Below are 18370 nucleotides of genomic sequence, written 5' to 3'. Positions count from 1 at the left end.
GCCAATTTGGCTTGCTGATTATTGCAGGATTTCATTTAGAGGAACTCTTAGGGTTGTAAATAATGGTGATAAATGTTGTGTGAAGATTATATATTTTGTTTCAGCTAATGTTGGATGATTTCATTCAGTCAAGGGATGGCATTGGGATAAGATGGGTTTTGATCAGTATAGATTATGTTGATCCCATAGCAAAGGCTTTAATAAATTTATGTATATTGTTCAAGGGAGGTAGCCAAAAAGGGAAAGGCATTAAAACACTCCCACCCATTTCATTATGTATATTGTTGGACAGGATAGGCATAGCTAGCTACTGCTGGTGTACTATTAGCTCATGAAACTCCAACAGTGCCTTGGGGTATGGACTAGTGCCAATATTGATATCCATCTTATTGCTAACAGTGTTGACATAAGATTTTTAATGTCTGCAACATATCAACAGAGATGTTCTCTTGGTGACAAAAAAAGGCCTTTTTTCAGTGTCACACATAAAAGAAGAAAAATACATAAAGAATAAATGAAATGATAATGTATACATCAGGCATGTGAAATTTCTACATTTCCATGAAATTCCCCATATATAATAATATTTTCTCACGGTTTGGCATTATTTATGTTTTTTATGAACAACAGTTACAATCATACACGTGCTATTTTATTTTTCTTTCTTACCGGGTTGGATAGGACTAGATATCCTACTCTCTGTAGTCCCAAAGGGGACGTTCCTAAAAAAAGCAAATGTATATCAGGGTCTGGGAGGAGTTTTCTAACCAGAACCCTAAGGTTTGGGTCTTTAACCCATTCAACTTTAAATGTGCATGGGTGTGGTACAGATGAGAATAAAAGGGAAGAGATAAGAAGTATGTTTGTGAGAAGAAAGATGGATGCATTGGCATTGAGTGAATCTAAGTTGAAAGGGAGGGGCGAGTTTGAGTTTGGGAGTGTAGTTGGAAGAGTGTCGGGAGTGAAGAGAGGATGAGGGAGAGAAGGGGTAGCTATATTAGTAAGTGAAGAGATAGGTAAGCACGTGGTGGAATAGAAGGAGGTTTCTTCAAGGTTAATGTGGATGAAGGTGAAAGTGGGAAGGGAGATGTATTTACCTAGTTGTACCTAGTTGTATTTTATAGGAAGAGAGCTTTTCTCGTAGTGACTTGCTTTTGTATGTTTCAGCATCCAGTTTCATCTTAAATTCTTGTATATTTTTTGCACTCACTATTTCCTCATTCAGTTTATTCCAGATATCTATCACTGTGTGGGAAGCTATTCTTTTTCAGATCTCTTCTGTAACTATCCTTTTTAAGTTTGTTTTCATGTCCTCTTGTTTTTCTCCTATCTCACTTTAGTAAATCATCTCTATCAAGGACTTCCATCCCTTTGTAAGTGCATATGGGCCTGGTAGTGAGAAGAATGTAGAGGAAAGGAAGGTTTTTTGGATAGATTCAGATGAGTGCATAGAGGGTTTAGGGAGAAGCGTCAATATAGTGGTATTGGGAGATCTCAATGCTAAGGTAGGAGATTAAACAATAGATGGAGTGGTTGGGAAGTGTAGAGTGCCAAGAAAAAGTTGTGATGGAGAGTTGATGGTGATGTGTCTAGAGCAGAGGTGGGGAACCTGCGGCCTTCCGGGCCATCAAGTGCGGCCTTCTGCGGCCTTTGATATACATATTTTTTTTAAAAGACCTTGAATATTTTTTAAGTCTGAAATCATTATACACCTGAAACTTATAATGTACACCACACACATAGACAAAAGCAAAGGTAACCGTGTTCAGTGATGTCACTCCCAGAAATTGGAACTATTTTTATACATGCGTATATTTTTAAAATTGAAAAAATATTTTTTAACTGAATTTTTAGGGAGGTGGGTGGAAAACTTACACCGTCCCCTAAAAAGGGATAAAATAATTGAAAAAAAAAAAAAAAAAAATGTTCAGTGCGGCCTCTATGTGGGACGATGAATTGTAAGGTGGCCTTCATGCACAAAAAGGTTCCCCACCCCTGGTCTAGAGAGTTGATAATAGCTTAAACAGTGTTTAAGAAGAAAGTCAAGCATAAGTACACATGGGAGAGGGTGGTGGATGGAAGGGTGGTAGATAGGGCTTTAATGGACTATATAGTGGTAACCAGGAGAAGAGTAGGAAGAGTTTTGGATGTACATATTCTTAGGGGAGAGAGTGGGGGAATATCAGATCATTTTTTGGTGGAAGGTAAGTTGAGAGTGGAGGATAGATGGAGAAAGAGGAAAAGGACAGAAGGTAGGGAGGTGCTTAGAGTAAACTGCTTAAATGAGAAAGAAAAGGAGTACAAGAAGAAGCTGAGAGAAGAGTGGGAGGGAGTGAAAGATAGAGTAGAACTAGGAGTGTAAGAAGAATGGGGATGTTTGAAGGAGAGAGTCACAAGGTGTGCAGAGATGGTGTGTAGAACTAGGAGGATGGGAGGAAATAGAAGGAAGGGTAGTGAGTGGTGGGATGAAGAAGCAAAGAATTTGTAAAAGAGAAGAATTGAACATTCACAGATTGGTTGCAAAATAGGATGAATCATATGAGAGGTACAAAGAAAAGAGAAGTAAAGCATAAAATATAAGAGGCAAAAAGGAGAGCATATGTGAAATGGGGTAGGAGTGTGACAGGGGCATTACAAAAGAGAGGAATGTCTGTGGAGGAAGGATGAGAGAGGAAGAAGATAGGGGTGAATGGAGAGGGGTTGTGTATGGATGATGCTGTGATGCATGAGGGGGAGTGGCTGGGAGATGGGGGATGAGGAAGTATGTATGAGAAAAAAATTGACGCAGCCCAAAGGGATTTCTCCCCGTCTTCTCCTTTTCTGGATGAGGGGACGGAGAGGGAGGGTCACTGAATTTGAGTGGGAGGAGATGAAGGATAGGGTAGAAGTAGAAGTGGAGGAATGAGGGTGTGCAAGGTGTGCAAAGATGGTGTGTGGAACAAGGAGGATGGAAGAGTTGTGAGTGGTGGGATGATGAAGCAATGGATAGACTAGATAAGTTTTTCTGTGCAAATAAGATTGGGATTCATGCCGACAATGCAAGTGAAACTGTGTTAAAGGCAGATGAAAAAAAGAATAGTTGCTATTCTTATTACAGTTTTAGGAAAAATGACCAGCCACTTCAAGATGAGATTACAAATTTATTAAAGGGTCACTATCAACCAAAAAGGCTTCACATTGCTGAAACATTCAAATTCCATCAATATGTACAGGATCCCAATGAAACCATTGTAGAGTACATTCCCAAGCTGGAGCACATGGCTTGCACTTGTGATTTTGGCCAGTTCCTTACATGAGCCTTAAGAGACCAATTTGTTAGTGGAATTCAAAGCACTGAGACACTGAAGAAGCTGATTACTGCTGAGAGAAATTTTGAAGAATGTTTACAAATAACACAGGTTCAAGAAGTTGCTGGAATTGAGACCCTGCAGTTCCAAAGTTCAAGTTCTGTTCATCAAGTACAAGCACAGGATCCTGAAGAAGATGCAAATGTGCACCAGATACAACAGCCCAGAAAATCTTCCTTTCCTGATAGAAATTCAAGGTTTACCCCTCCTGCTGGAAATTCAAGAAGGTCCTCCCCTCCTGCTGGGAATTCAAGATAGATTTCTATTGCTTCTGCTCTAATTACTTCAAGTTATGTGTGTCTGGCCTGTGCAAAGGCAGGGTATCGTAGAGATAAGTGCTGTTTTTGTATTTCTGTGTGTTACAAGTGCAACATTGCTGCTCCTTGCAAGAGAAATGTTGATAATGTTCAAGTGGAAGAGACTGAAGGAATTCTACAAATTCAAAATACAATACATTCTGTGAATGCTGAACAAGGTAGTACAGATTCTTCTGCTCCTATAAATGTATCAATGAAACAGGAAAATACTGACCTTTCTATGCATTGAGATACAGGTTGTGCCATTTCCGTAGCTCCAAAAGATTGGTATGATAAATATTTCCATGCAATGGAGCTAAGACTCTCAAATATATGTCTTGTGACGTATTCAGGAGAAAAAGTTAAACCTCTTGATGAGATAAGGTTTAAGGTTAGTTACAAGGAAAAGGTTTTTGAACTTCCATTAGTAATTACTCCAAATGGTACTTGTGCTTTGCTAGGAAGGAATTGATTGATGAAATTAGTACCACAGAGGCAAGAAGTGTTTTCATTTCAGCATGAATAACTTGATAATGTTGCTCATGACATTGTTCAACTAGTAAAACTGAGAACAAGATAAGAGCATCAGAAATGAAAATATTACAGATGATATATAGTTACAAAAAGAGACAGGAAAAGAAACATGGATATATTTAGAGAACTTGGAGTAGGATCAATGATATAAGTAATCCAGGGAGACCATCTGATGAAAATGGAAGAGATAAGGTCGCCAAAGAGAATATACAACTGATTACCAGATAGAAGAACACCAAAATGAAAGCTAAGGATGATGACAAAAAATATATATATAAAATGCTGCAGAAAAGAGGAACAGGATTGGAAAATGTTATGGAAAATGAGATATCTTGACAGGACACAGTGGTGACATCTTGTGCATCACTATTGACAGATTGGCCTAGCAGGTGGAGGTTACAAAAATGTATATTTTTAAGAAACTCAGGACCAATGACAGGTACCTGCATGTGTGCATGTTTTGACTTAGTCACTTTCCTTACAAGGGGGAAAAGGCTTTTTTGTGGATTTATGTTTGTATTTACCTAATTGTAGTATACAGGAAAGGAGCTCTCCTTGGGAGGTTTTGTCTCTTTATTTTATTCTTTTTTTTTTTTTTCTTTAGTAAAAAGATAAATTAATTTATAAAAAATCTGTATGTCGTACTCTTAATCTCACTGATATATTTGTTGTGTGAGAATTTGTCAACGATCAGCACTTTCAGATCCAATTCTTTTAATTTCATAATTGTCTCATTTCCCATTCAATAATTCAGTACAGGGTATGCCTGGTCCTAGAAGCATGTTGTGTCAGTTGCAATCATAACATGGAAGACACCTAACACATCATCTTTTATTGCCTTACTCTAGTCTTACACAGACAAGAAATATTTTGTCCTTAACCCTTTAAACTCTGATGACAAGATTCTTGTCATTTGGTCAAATAAAACAAAAAATCATAGAACACCAAAATGTTTGATCAAACACCAGAAAAATATGACGTCAGTCCTCGTGCGATCAAGCCGCATCAGATGATATTCGGATATACGGGCCTGCGCGAGGCCTACCATATCCGGTTTTTTGTATCTACACCACAAGATTCTTGTCATTTGGTCAAATAAAACAAAAAATCATAAAACACCAAAATGTTTGATCAAACACCAGAAAAATATTACGTCAGTAAGCGAGGATTGACGTCATCTTTTTCTGGTGTTTTATGATTTTTTGTTTTATTTGACCAAATGACAAGAATCTTGTCATCAGAGTTTAATGGGTTAAGTGACTTGTTGGCCAATTCAATGGCTGTAGCCAGTTACTTTGGAACAATGAGTCTCCTGCAAGGAAGTCTTGGGGCAACAGATTGCTTGATTGACTAATTCATTGGTGGTCTTTCAGTTGTTTAACTCATAGTTCATATTTGATTTAAAGTATTTGCCATAATTGCATGAATGTGTTGTATATCGCCAGCCTCATAAAGAAAGTGCCTAAGTCATTTGTCTAACTTTTCAGGAAATCGAAAAAAAAATTGTTTTTCTATTTTATAAATGTACGTAATGTTCCTCCTAACATAGTTTTAACCTACTCAGACACTAAATAAAACATTGGGAATTGTACCACAGGGAGCAATGAAAAATTGATTTTGAAAAAAAAAACAAAAAATAATAATAATAATAATAATCCAGAAATTGGCGAAAAATTATTTAGGCAATTTCTTTATGAGGGTGACGATATTGAAAATAGGTTATTTTATGTCATTAAAAGAAGTAACTAGCCTAATCATATTTGCTTTTAATCCACACAAACTAGGTCGTCCGTATTCGTGAGTGTTTGAATGGAAGTATTGACATGACACACCTGGAGGAGGAGCTGCAACGCCACAAGAGTAGCTGTCGACAATTGATTGGATGTATGACTGCAGTGAGCAATGTCACTGGAGTGTCCATAGACGACGTGAAAGTTTCAGCACTGTTACACTCTTATGGAGCTTTAGCAATCTGGGACTATGCAACTGCAGGCAAGTACTTTTCTTTTTTAACTATCTAGTTTTTTTACATATATTGAGAATGTACTTATATATTTTCTTGGGTCTTTGGTCTTGAAGGAAAGACCAAGAATGAGATATGAGATGGGGCCTTGGGTCAATCTCTATAATATGAGTCAAATTCTCCTGCGGAACATTGGATGCCTGATGTACAATGATTCGATGATGCATCATAATACCCACTTTGAAAGTATAAAATCACTACTGATTTACTAGTTCTCTTTTACTCTGAATGATAATAACGCAGAAAATGTGATCATGACAGTTCACCGAATTTGGGGGTCACTCAGCTACAACTACAAAATAAATCTAATCAGAATGCCAATGCCAGCATCTTCATATACCCACTTGCACCTCATAGCACCTACAAAGGCATCATGATATAGAAGAGGTTAAAGAGGAATATCTGTTGAGCAGAGAAGAGAGAGGGCAAGGGATATATGTGAGTGGAAAATGGTTGTGAATGAATGATGAATTGATTCACCCTGAAGGGCTTGATTTCTCAAATCACTTCTGAGTGGATGAGGGAGGAGGTTCACTATGTGTAATGAGGTAGTGAGGGTAAACCAGTTTCAGCTGTTGGGTCCCTGCTGTGGAGATGCTGTGTCTTACTGGATTGCTTCTGATCCAGGCAATGGGTGGGTTGGGGTAGGGGGTAGGAATGGCTCTTCATCCACAAAGAACTAAGATAAAAGGTAAATCAAATAGCGATTGGATGGGTGTGGGATGGGTGGAGGGTGGGTGCATGTCTTGGCTGACTAAATCCCATGCAAAGGAGAAGACTTTTGGTATATAAATAGATTTTCTTTCTAATGTTAGTAAAGCATGTATTAACCCTTGAGGAGTAGAGGTTTCTTTTACATAAATAAAAGCATATGGTATCAACCAGAACAAGATAATCAAGTGTGACAGTGACTTTCTGGTGGATGTTTATTAATTCATATATACAAGGGTAGTTCCAAAAGTAATGCTTCCTAATTTTTTTACTCATGATTAAAAAAGTTGAAGAGCTAGGAAGACTGGAGTAGCACCATTTAAATGAGCAGATATTTTTGCTCCAGAATTTATTTCTCCATGTAATCACCCCCCTTCTCAATGCACTTTTACTAGCAATGAGCAAGGGTCTGCGCATGGCCGTCCAGAGTGCAGTTTTTCATTCACATCTGTCATCACTCCGGAATCAACGAACCCATCTCCTGTGCTGACATCAACTGCCTTGGCTCTGTAAATATTCACTAACTGCCAATTAATGTCGATTGGTTCCACTTATGCATGGAGGAATTCAGTGATGCATCTCTGCTTCTGACATACATCTGTGACAGGGGTTACTTTATTAGACTGTCACTCCATCAATATATGCTACAGATATGAAAATTTTAGGTTATGAGCATGAAGGCTCAGTCATCATGATAATGCTATAAACAGTTCTCTTGGGTCCCTTGGTGGGAAAAAAAAAAAAAAAAAAAAAAAAAAATAGGCATTACTTTTGGAACTTCCTTCATAATAATTACTCTACTGCCTTAAAGGAATACCAGTTTTTACAGGCTGGTGCTTTGTGAGAGCATTCACTCGAAGTGTGCAAACCTTGGAATTGTCTTTTTGAAAAATGTACTCCTATAACAACTGGCAGTGGTCTTTAAGCCCTCCTATAGATCTTTCAGAAAAGAAATGTTGCATTGTTACTGTCATTCCCTAGGCTGGCTGAGCAATCCTGTCTCCTTGAGGAATGCCATGGCTGGAATGGGATTTTCCCACAAATCCCTTATAGAGTGTATATTGTGTTGCTGGCATGTATGATTGTGTACAATGTAGTCTTCCATAATGTGTTGTATAGTATGGGGTGAAGTGTTACATCCTGGACAGTTATCTGTGATGCTGTCATCCAGCCTCTTCTGGTAACTTAGAAAGGCTGGATGGTGGCCACATTGCAGCCAAGCCAGGTGGACTCTATCCACTCTGGGGAGAAAGGATTCAGAAGGATGGATATCAGGGGTTCTGGCATGCAAGAATGTGTTGTGTTTCAGTTTGTTGATGGACCAGTGCACAATATGATTATGGATATACCTTTGGAGGCTGGCATCTGGTGAATGTGGAGGAAGAGAAGAGAGTATTGTGTGTGATATAGGTATTTGGGTGTTGTTTTGATTTTTTTTTTTTTTTTTTGGCTTGTATGGGTGTTCTGCCATGTAGTGTAGTGGGTAGGCTATGTTTGTGGAGGCTGCAGCAAGTGTTTGTGTGCCTCTCATGTCACTGTGATCCTTAACTTTGAGGACACACATAAGAACAAAAGAATGAAGATACTATAAGAGACCATAAGGCCTACACTAATGCTTTGTTGTGAATAGTGTGATTCACCATTATGGCCTTGGATCATGTGTTGGACTAGTGATCAACAGCTATTACCCTCCTGGATGAGAGCTCAGAGCTCATATATAAACGATCTATGGGTAATGCTGTGACCTTACACACACACACACACACACCCACAACTCCCCACCCACGAGAGTTAGAGTAATGACTCGCAGTGCAGCGATACTGAAATTATTTCAGCCCTGGGTGGGATTTTGACTTGGACAACCGTAGTGGTAGCCACAAATGCTACCACTTCATAGGGTGTTGTGTGTCTTAGTGAGGTTAGGGACACATGTGGGGTTTGCATAATTTATCACTGAGTATACATGTATACTTTAGTGGTAGGATCTTTGTTTTGTCCAAATGTTGTTCCTGCAATTGATTTAAACATATTTATTTCAGGTGCACATTTTGTTCTCATGTTTGCAATATGTTGTTTGAATGATATGGGTGTATTGTATGTTATGGGAAGGATCTTGTGTGTGTATTTACCTTTGTATTTACCTAGTTGTATTTTGCGGGAAGGGGAGCTATGCTCGTGATGTCCCGCCTTTGTATCTTGCAGTGTCTAGTTTGTTTTTAAACTCATGAATGGTTTTTGCGCATACTATTCCATTGTCCAGTTTGTTCCAAGTGTCCAAAACTCTATGAGGAAAACTGTTTTTCTTCAGTTCTCTTCTATAGCTATGTTTTTTTATTTTCTTTCCATGTCCTCTTTTACTATAAGAGACCATAAGGCCTACACTAATGCTTTGTTCTGAATAGTGTGATTCGCCATTATGGCCTTGGATCATGCGCTGGGCTCGTGATCAACAGCTATTACCCTCCTGAATGAGAACTCAGACTTCATGCATGATCGATCTATGGGTAATGCTGCGACCTTACACACACACACACACACCCACAACTCCCCGCCCACATGATCCAAGGCCATAATGGCCAGTCATTGAGTAATTGAACAATTTCCTTTATACTTTTGCATACAGGCATTTCAATTTTAATGTGTGTGTGTGTGTGTGTGTGTGGTATGGGGATGTTATTGATAAAGAGGCATGATATGTATTTGTGTTCTGCTTGTGGATATGTTTAGGGTTATTTTGAGTCTATTTGTAGTGAACCAGGTGTTGAGTGTGTTGAGGTATGGCTGTAGTATTTCTGTAGCTTTGTCTATGTTATGGTGTGTGTTTGTAATTGTTATATCATCTGCATAAAAAGAGTATGGAGTATGAGGATGTGGGTATATCGTGCAGTGTGGGGGATAGGACTGAGCCCCTAGGTACTCCATTCCTTAAGTTTCTGATGTGTAATGATTGGCCATTATATGACACATAAACATTTTTATTTGCCAAATAATTGGCCAGCCATCTTTTGGTATTATTGTGCATGTCTGTGTTGTATATTTTGTTTGTATTTATCTAGTTGTATCTTATGGGAAGGGGAGCTATGCTCGTGATGTCCTGTCTCTGTACCTCGCGATATCTAATTTGCTCTTAAATTCTTGTATTGTTTTTGCACACACTATTGTTTCATCTAGTAAGTTCCCTACATCCACCACTCTGTGGGGAAAGCTGTTTTTTTTTTTCAGGTCTCTTCTATAACTGTCTTTTTTTTAATTTCTTTCTATGTCCTCTTGTGTTTCTCTTATCCCAATTTAGTAAGTCATCTCTATCAAGGACTTCTACACCTCTCATAATTCTGTGCATGTTAGATATGTGTAAAGGCCTTGGTTGGTGTGGATGTCACTGGCTAGGTGTTGGATGGAAGGCTCCAAAGTACTGACTTACTTAAGGGGGTACGCGTCACCTAGGGGTCATTTTCTAAACTATTTAGAGTAAAGAGATGAAACTTCTCAGGTAAATAGGTATCCATGTTGCCTACATTTTAGGTGAAACAGAATGATGTATGTACACATGTACATATACCAGTAGCAACATTTAAAAATGCACAGCATCATAATACGTGGAACAATTTGTTTTATATTTTGGTTATGGTTAGTCAGTAGGCACACCTAGGGCCAGTCATTGAGTAATTGAACAATTTCCTTTATACTTTTGCATACAGGCATTTCAATTTTAATGTCCGGCAAAAATTGTGAAAAATTACATTTTTTTTTGTCTCGTTTCCATTACTACTCCTAACTCTTTCATCTTATTCAAAATATTCGAATGACCGGCCCTAGCAGTTACTAAATGTAATATTTTCTGTAAGTTTCATCTAAATCTGATGTATTTTAGATTTTTTATGATTAAAAAAATGTAAAAGAATATCGAACGGAGATATGGCGACTTGAAATATAAATATATCTGTAACTTGCTTATAGTTTCACCAATTTGACTGATTTTTTCATGGCTTAATTCTTATTATATAATGGATAAGTACAGTAAAAATCATCAACATATTTTAATTATAAGTACTTTAGATAATGAAAAACTAAAGTAGAAGTATATCACAGTAGTGGCAATGCACAGACGACACCATCATATAATTTGCTTTTTTGCACATTTGTTGGTTTCTTCATATGAAACCTCACTGCTGGGGGTCTTCGGGGTATCTAAATCATTGGAAAGAGGTTTATTTTAACCAGCAGTGGGTGCCTTTGGAAGTGAATCCTCTCTTACTCCACGAACCATCGATAGTAACTTTTACTTCCGGTAAAGTTGGGTCTTCCTTTTCTAATGCTGCATGTACATGTTCCCTTGTTTTTTCCAAGAGTTCCTCATACTTCTTTATGCTGGTCTCTATAATATGATGGCAAAGTTTACCAAATGTCTTGTGATGTATCATTTTCATGTTCATTGCCATGCACATTTTCTGTACTGCAACATCCCCACAGAGTAAGCCGGCCTCCACAACTCTGTTATGTATTTCTTAACTCATTTCTACCGCCTGGTGAAGTACACCATTTGCTCTTTTCAGAGCACAACTTTCATTCTGCCTGAAATGTCTTCACCATTCCACATTCTCCTATCACTTCAACATACATCTTCTCACCACACTGGCATCTAACAAGCGAATTTATCCACGGCAAAAAACTACTCTTCTCCACAATCATACATTCACATTCATTCTTATCTCCCCTCTGTACAATTTCATAACTAATATCTAATTTTCTTGCTGTATTTGAGATGAATAAAGTACTTGGAGTAGAACCTGGCTACATATGTTGAGAGGTGGAAGTGAGGGCAGTGGTGGAGTGAGAGGTGGTGAGGTCTAGGCTAGTCGTCTTTGACTGTTTGCCATCTTTAACTGTTTTTTTTGTCATTGTAGATGTTCTTTTTGCTACCCATGATGACTGTACTAATGAGTAATATGTACTAGCTAAGGTAATATATTGCCAGGAAAGCTCATGAGACATGCGTACTTTTTCTTTCAAAGCTAGTAGGTAACTGACGTCCAGCTGAGCTCTAAGTTGGGAAGAGCTATCCCTCCACCTTCCTCCCTTCCCCTCCACCCTCATACTGGCCGTTGAAGCATTGGGCGAGCGTAAATTCAATTGAATTTCAATGTTCTTCGATGCGCCTGAAGGTCCTAAGTGGCACGCCCCCCCCTCTAGTGTGGGTTGCGCCTTTAACTCCGTTCATTTAAACCCCCGCCCAAGACATTTAAATTTGGCGCTGCTGGAAAATTATTTGTCGGGATTTATTTCTAAATGGTATACAAACATTTTGAACAGTTTTGAAAAATGCTATATCTTGACCAAATTCACCCCCCCCCCCAAGGTGTTGCGTACCCCCTTAAGTGAAAAATAAATAGATAAATCAACACAATGAATAAAGTAAATGATAAATTAAGACTGATCAGAAGGAAGTAAATGAGTGCTAGTGAGAGTCTTGGCTAGTTGTAGAGACCAGGTACTAACCCCTCAAGGCATCTCCAGGTGGAGGTGGGGTAAGTGAAGAGGATTTGAATCTCACGTTGAGTCGCATAAACACGACAGAGGAAACATGGACTGGAAGTGAAGCGTTTATTCCTGATGTTTCGTCTATTGACTTTCTGAAAGGAGTGAGCATACTGGATGCGTGCATGCTTCACTTCCAGTCCATGTTTCCTTTGCCGTGTTTATCCAACTTGTTCACATGGATTTTCTTATGTTGAGTCCTAGACTGTGTTGAATTTCTGGATCCTTCCACTGCCTTCAGTCTCTCCAGCAGTGTCAACAGCCCTACTTGAAGTCCCTCCTCATTGTTGTGTCATTTATAGGTGCAAGGTACAAAAGGATTTTATTTAAATCTTTGAGAACTTGGAAGTAGAAGTCTTGTATAATGGGGATTAAGTGTATTGCCTAGGTTATTGCTCAGCATTAAAAAAGTGTTAATACAGAATTAACCTAGTTGTTGTTGTTGTTGTTGTCGTTCCCTAGACTGTCCGAGCAGTCCCGTCTCCTCAAGGAAGGCCACAGCCGAAACTGGGTTTTCCCACAAATCCTTTATAGAGTGTATGTTGTGTTGTTTGCGTGCATGATTGTGTATAATGCAGTCTTCCATTATGTGTTGTATGGTATGGGGTGAAGTGTTACATCCTGGGCAGCTGTTCACAACACGGTCGTCCAGCCTCTTCTGGTAGCTTAGAAGTGCTGGGTGGTGACCGCATCGCAGTCTGGCCAAGTGGACTCTGTCCTTACGTGGGAGAGAGGATTCAGAAGGGTGGATATCAGGGGGTCTGGCATGCAGCAGTGTGTTGTCTTTCAGTGTGTTAATGGAGCGGTGAGTGATATGATTATGAATATGTTTCCGGAGGCTGGTATTTGGTGGTTGTGGAGGAAGAGAAGAGAGTATCTGTGTGTAATAAAGGTCTTTGGGTGTAGTTTTAATGTTTCTTGGTGTGTGTGGGTGTTCTGCTATGTAGTGTAGCGGGTGTGATGTGTTTGTGGTGGCTGCAGCAAGTGTTTGTGTGCCTCTCATGTCGAGGTGGTCCTTGACTTTGAGGACTTTTGTTTCATGGTGTAAATGGTCTGTAGGTGATGTATTTGTGCAGCCTGTAATTGTTTTTAGGGCTTTGTTTTGTATGATTTGAAGGGTGTTGTGGTGTGTCTCACTGAGATTAGGAGCCCATGCAGGACTCGCATAATTCATCACTGAGCGTATGCATTGTTTGTATATTGTTATATTAGTTTCTTTGTTTTGTCCAAATGTTGTTCCAGTGATTGACTTAAGTGCGTTAAGTCTAGGTGTGCATTTGTTTTTTATGTTTGTGAGGTGTTGTTTGAAAGACATGGATGTATCGTATGTTACACCAAGAATTTTTGGTGTGTTTGTGTGTGGTATTAGAGTGTTGTTGATGTAGAGATGAGGTATGTATTTGTGTTCTTTTGTCCAGTTGGTGAGAAGTGTTGCTGTAGATTTGGTTGGAGCTATTTTGAGTCTGTTTGTGATGAACCATGTGTTGAGTGTGTCAAGGTAAGGCTGGATTATTTCTGCAGCTTTGTCTGTGTTACGATGTGTGCATGTGATTGTTATGTCGTCTGCGTAGGAAGAGATTTGTATTTCTGAGGTGTCTGGTGTGGGTAAGTCATGCATGTATAGATTAAATAATGTGGGGGATAGAACTGAGCCCTGTGGTACTCCGTTCTTAATGTTTCTGATGTGCGATGATTGGCCATTATATGACACATGAGCATTCCTGCCTGCCAGATAATTGGCCAGCCATCTTTTGGTGTTATTGTGCATGTCTGTGTTATATATTTTATTTGTTAGGTTGTGGCGGGGGATAGCATCAAAAGCTTTACTAATGTCCAATGTTATAAGAAGTGTTCTGTGGTGGGGCCTATCTGAATTGATGCCATCTAAAATTCTTTGTGTGAGGTTTGTCAGAAGAGTGTTTGTGGAGTGTAGTGGCCTAAAACCGTGTTGTGAGTCAGCAAGGGGAATATATGGTGTGACAAGTTTAAGTATTAGGCGTTCAATGACTTTAGAGGGGGTGCAGAGAAGTGTGATTGGGCGGTGCGATGTTGGGATTGTTGGGTCTTTGTTCGGTTTTGGAATGGTGATTATTTTACCATGCTTCCAGATGTCGGGTATTGTGTTGTGTGAATAGCTGTAGTTTGCAATGTTTGTGAGTGCGTGTATACCTTGTGGTCCAATGTGTTTTAGGTGGATGTTGCTTATGTTATCAGGGCCACAGGCGGATGAGTGCTTGAGACTATGCATTATGAGTTTTGTCTGACTGTCTATGAAGGGTGTATAGTCTGAGTCTGTGGGAAAGTCTTTCTTACGTCGAATGGTGCGTCGGTCGTCAGGGTGAGATGTAAGATGGCTCGTCTGTGCAAAATGACGTATGAGTGCGTTTGCTTGTTGTCTGTTTGAGGGTAGATTATCTGTTGTTGTGATTATTGCTGCGTGAGAGCGTGTAGTGTTAGTGTTGGATAGTGTGATGCTGTTGAGTGTTTTGTACAATTTGCTGGTGTTTGTTTTGTGATCAAGTGTATTGATAAAGTTTTGCCAATTTTGTGTTTTTTGTTCATGTATTTTATTGGCAATCACAGTGTTTAGTGTTTGTATTTGGTCTGCTATGTTTTGAGGGATAGGTATCATGTTTAAGTGTGTCACGTTGTCTGATGAGGCCTTGGATTTCTGGTGTGAAGTTGGGGTTGTGTGATTTTCTGTTGCCTCTAGGGATGTATCTCTTGTCTGCGTTTTGTATGATTGTATTAAAAGCGTGCACAGCATTGTTTATGTTTGTGATTGGTGTACTGTTAAGTGTTTCAAAATGTTGTTCTGTCTCTTCATTAAAGGCTTCCCAGTTAGCTCTCCTGTAATTGGTGTAAGTGTGTCTGTGGCCAGCTGGGGTGCATCTTGTTTTGGTGGTGATGATGATTGGAAGGTGGTCAGAACCAAGGGCTCCGACCACTCTCCATGATGTTGTTGGGGTTAGGCAGGGGGAGCAAAAGGTGATATCAGGAGAGGAGGGAGTGTAGAGGGCTTGGTATGGGATATGTGTATGATTATGCGTGTTGTTCATGATAGTCAATGAGTCGAATTGAGTCTGTATATCAAGCCCTCTGTCTGTGTCAGGGTTGTCGACAAACCAGGCAGACGACTTGGCGTTGAAGTCACCACCCATGATCAGGTTGGGGATTGAGGTTAGTTGGCTGAGTTGAGGTCTGAAGGTGTTTGGAACTGTGGGGGATGATTGGGGGGGAATGTACATGTTAACTATTGTTAGTGTTGAATTGTTGCCTGTGCGGATACGAATGGATTGGGTTTCTGTTGTGTTATCTGTGGTAGGGAGGAGAATTTTGGTTGTGGCACTTGTGTCCACAAAACAGATGGAATGGTGGATCAGGGTGATGAGTCCACCGCCATTGCCGTCAGTCCGGTCTTGTCTGATGGTGGTGTAATTATGAAATGACGGTGTTTTGTGTGAGTGTCTTAATTTTGTTTCTTGTAGAATTGCAATGTGTATGTTGTGTTGTTTAAGAAAGTGTTCAAGTTCATGTTTTTTAGTGTTTATACCGTCAATGTTGTGTTGTAATATGTTGATGTTGTGTGTTTTGTATGTGTTGTATGTTGCCGTTTGGGGTTGAGGTTGGGGTGGTAGTGGGGAAGGTGTAGGATCTGGGTCAGAGGGGGGGAAAGGAGAGATCGGGGACAAAGGAAGGGGAGTACTAATCGGGGGTAAGGGCAAAGGGAAATTGGGAGTGGGTAAGGGTGTTGGCTGTGGTTGGGGAGGTGGGATTGGGGTTACTGGAGGGCAGGTAGAACATGTCCAAGTGTTTGTGTATTGGTTTGTGTCAGCAAGTGTTGTACAAGTGAGGTGGGCCCAGTTTTTGCACATATTGCACTGAACTGAGCCCTTTGTCTGTCTGCTCGAAGTAATGGGTTTAGAGCATGTTGGGCATGTGTATTTTGTGGTGGGCCCAGGATTGCTCTCTACATCTCCGGCTAAAAGTAGAAGAAGAGGGGTGATCGCCGGAAAATGACCCCTCAGTGCAGAAAAAACGTAACATTGTGTGTTGGAAAAAAAAAAAAAAAAGGATTGTGGTACTCCCCCAGGTAGGCGTAGCTCCTCCTTGGGGATCGGTGCCATCTGCGTAGAGCTGATGGCCAGGGGTATTTGCTGCTGTTTGGCCCCCAACTCTTGGGGTTGGGGGGTGGTCCCACGACGTAGACGTTGCAGCTCCAGGACCTAATTAACCTAGTAACAGACACTATTGTCCTAAGGTGCTGTCACCACACAGATGAAACAGAGCATCTTTATTATTTTATCTTAATGTATTTATTAATATAGTCTCTTGGTGGGCTATCTTGGAATCTCACATGGAGTTAGATATAACCCTTTAGTAGAGCAAGGTATAGTTGCACTGTGTAGGGACTATGAAGTTCACTACATTGGTCACAAAATGACGTGGAAATTTACAGTATATGAACAACATGTGGTAATTGCAACAAGTGCTTGGAAACTCAGTAGAGCAAAATGGTTTTTGAACCAGCAATTTTCTGCACAGCAGAACACTGCTCTACCAACTATTGTACCTCTTACACTGCTTAACTCTCACTCATTTCAAACAGCACTATACTCACTTCCATGAGAGACCCATAGGCCAGCCAGGTGGCTGTGGCTAAATTTCTCAGGACAATGGATCATCTGCTAGAGATCCGAGGCTATAGATTGATTGGTTAATCATAGGTGACGGGGCAGTGTCAAACAAGAGCACAGGGTATAATGCAATATTGGGAGTGCAGAGAAGATGAACAAGGCCTTACTGAAGTAGTATGGACATATGAAAAAAAAGAAGGGAAGCATAGTACTCCAAGGTTTGCATCAGCAGAGTTTGGAATTCTGGATAGGGAAAAAGCAGATATGGGACTCCCCAAACTGTCATTAACTCCTGTGATACGATGACGCCTATGTAGGCGTCATGAGGAGCAAGTGGGTACGCGAGGTTGCCGATGTCGGCGTCTTGATTATATATATATTGTAGTTGTACCTGCATAACTCCCCTACTCTGTACACTGGCTTCATCATATTTTCTATGGTTATCAAAATTCACGGGTGAAAGAGAACGAGCAATACAGCGGTAACTTTATTTTTTATAATGCGAGTATTATGACGCAACATCGCACGTCTGGCAGCTAATGCTGCCCATGAGATTTTGGCCCGTATTGAAGGGGTTAAATAATGTTAGCAATATAATTTGAAATTAATTTTACTCAGAATTATATGGGTTATATTTGTTAAACTTACTTTGTTCTTACAGCTCCATACTGCAAACTGGACATGAATCCTACTCAAGGAGGTGCTGAGGGGTATAAAGATGCAATCTTCTTTTCTATGCACAAATTTGTTGGTGGAGTGCAAACTCCTGGTAAGTACTCTTATGTGTCAGTTCTTCTTGATAGTGTATCCTGCATGACAGATACAGGTATGAATAATGGACATAGTAATTAGGTTTATTTCTGCTGAGTTTGAGGTACAACTTTGAAATTTCTTACTTGAGGTCAGTTACAATTGAATAAATTCAAATATTAGCTTTGTCAAAATTTTAATCATTTTTTAACAATCTGGTATTCATATCACTTTAATGTGCCAGAATACAGCTACAAATATAAACCTTTGAAATTGCATTTATATACACCTCAAAAACAAATTGAGTTATATTTGATTGTCAAAAAAGAATAATAGCAGTGATGTTGAATTACTAGATTAATGAAATCCATACGTTACCTGCCATTTGTTTTCAACAGTAATCTTTCACCTTTGTTTTTTTGCCCTTAACCCATTCAACTCCAATGACAAGATGTCTTGTCATTTGGTCAAATAAAACAAAAAATCATAAAACACCAAAATGTTTGATCAAACACCAGAAAAATATGACGTCAGTCC

At 39.6% G+C, this 18370-nt stretch overlaps 1 protein-coding gene across 5 annotated transcripts in view; it reads left to right on the top strand.

Moving 5' to 3' along the window:
- The window catches only part of LOC143031974 (uncharacterized), a 98559-nt gene that overhangs the window by 27328 nt on the left and 52861 nt on the right, over positions 1–18370 (top strand). For all 5 annotated transcript variants that reach the window (XM_076196378.1, XM_076196379.1, XM_076196377.1 and 2 more), the window contains exons 5-6: positions 5962–6169; positions 17745–17852. In XM_076196378.1, coding sequence (XP_076052493.1) covers positions 5962–6169; positions 17745–17852 — 316 coding nt within the window. The remainder of the gene's footprint in view (positions 1–5961; positions 6170–17744; positions 17853–18370) is intronic.

This window comes from Oratosquilla oratoria, chromosome 12 (genome assembly GCF_046742065.1).
Source record: "Oratosquilla oratoria isolate Oo_2021 chromosome 12, ASM4674206v1, whole genome shotgun sequence".
NCBI classification, from domain to species: domain Eukaryota; kingdom Metazoa; phylum Arthropoda; class Malacostraca; order Stomatopoda; family Squillidae; genus Oratosquilla; species Oratosquilla oratoria.
The sequence above is the reverse complement of the archived record's forward strand: the minus strand, read 5'-3'. Positions and strand labels throughout refer to the sequence as shown.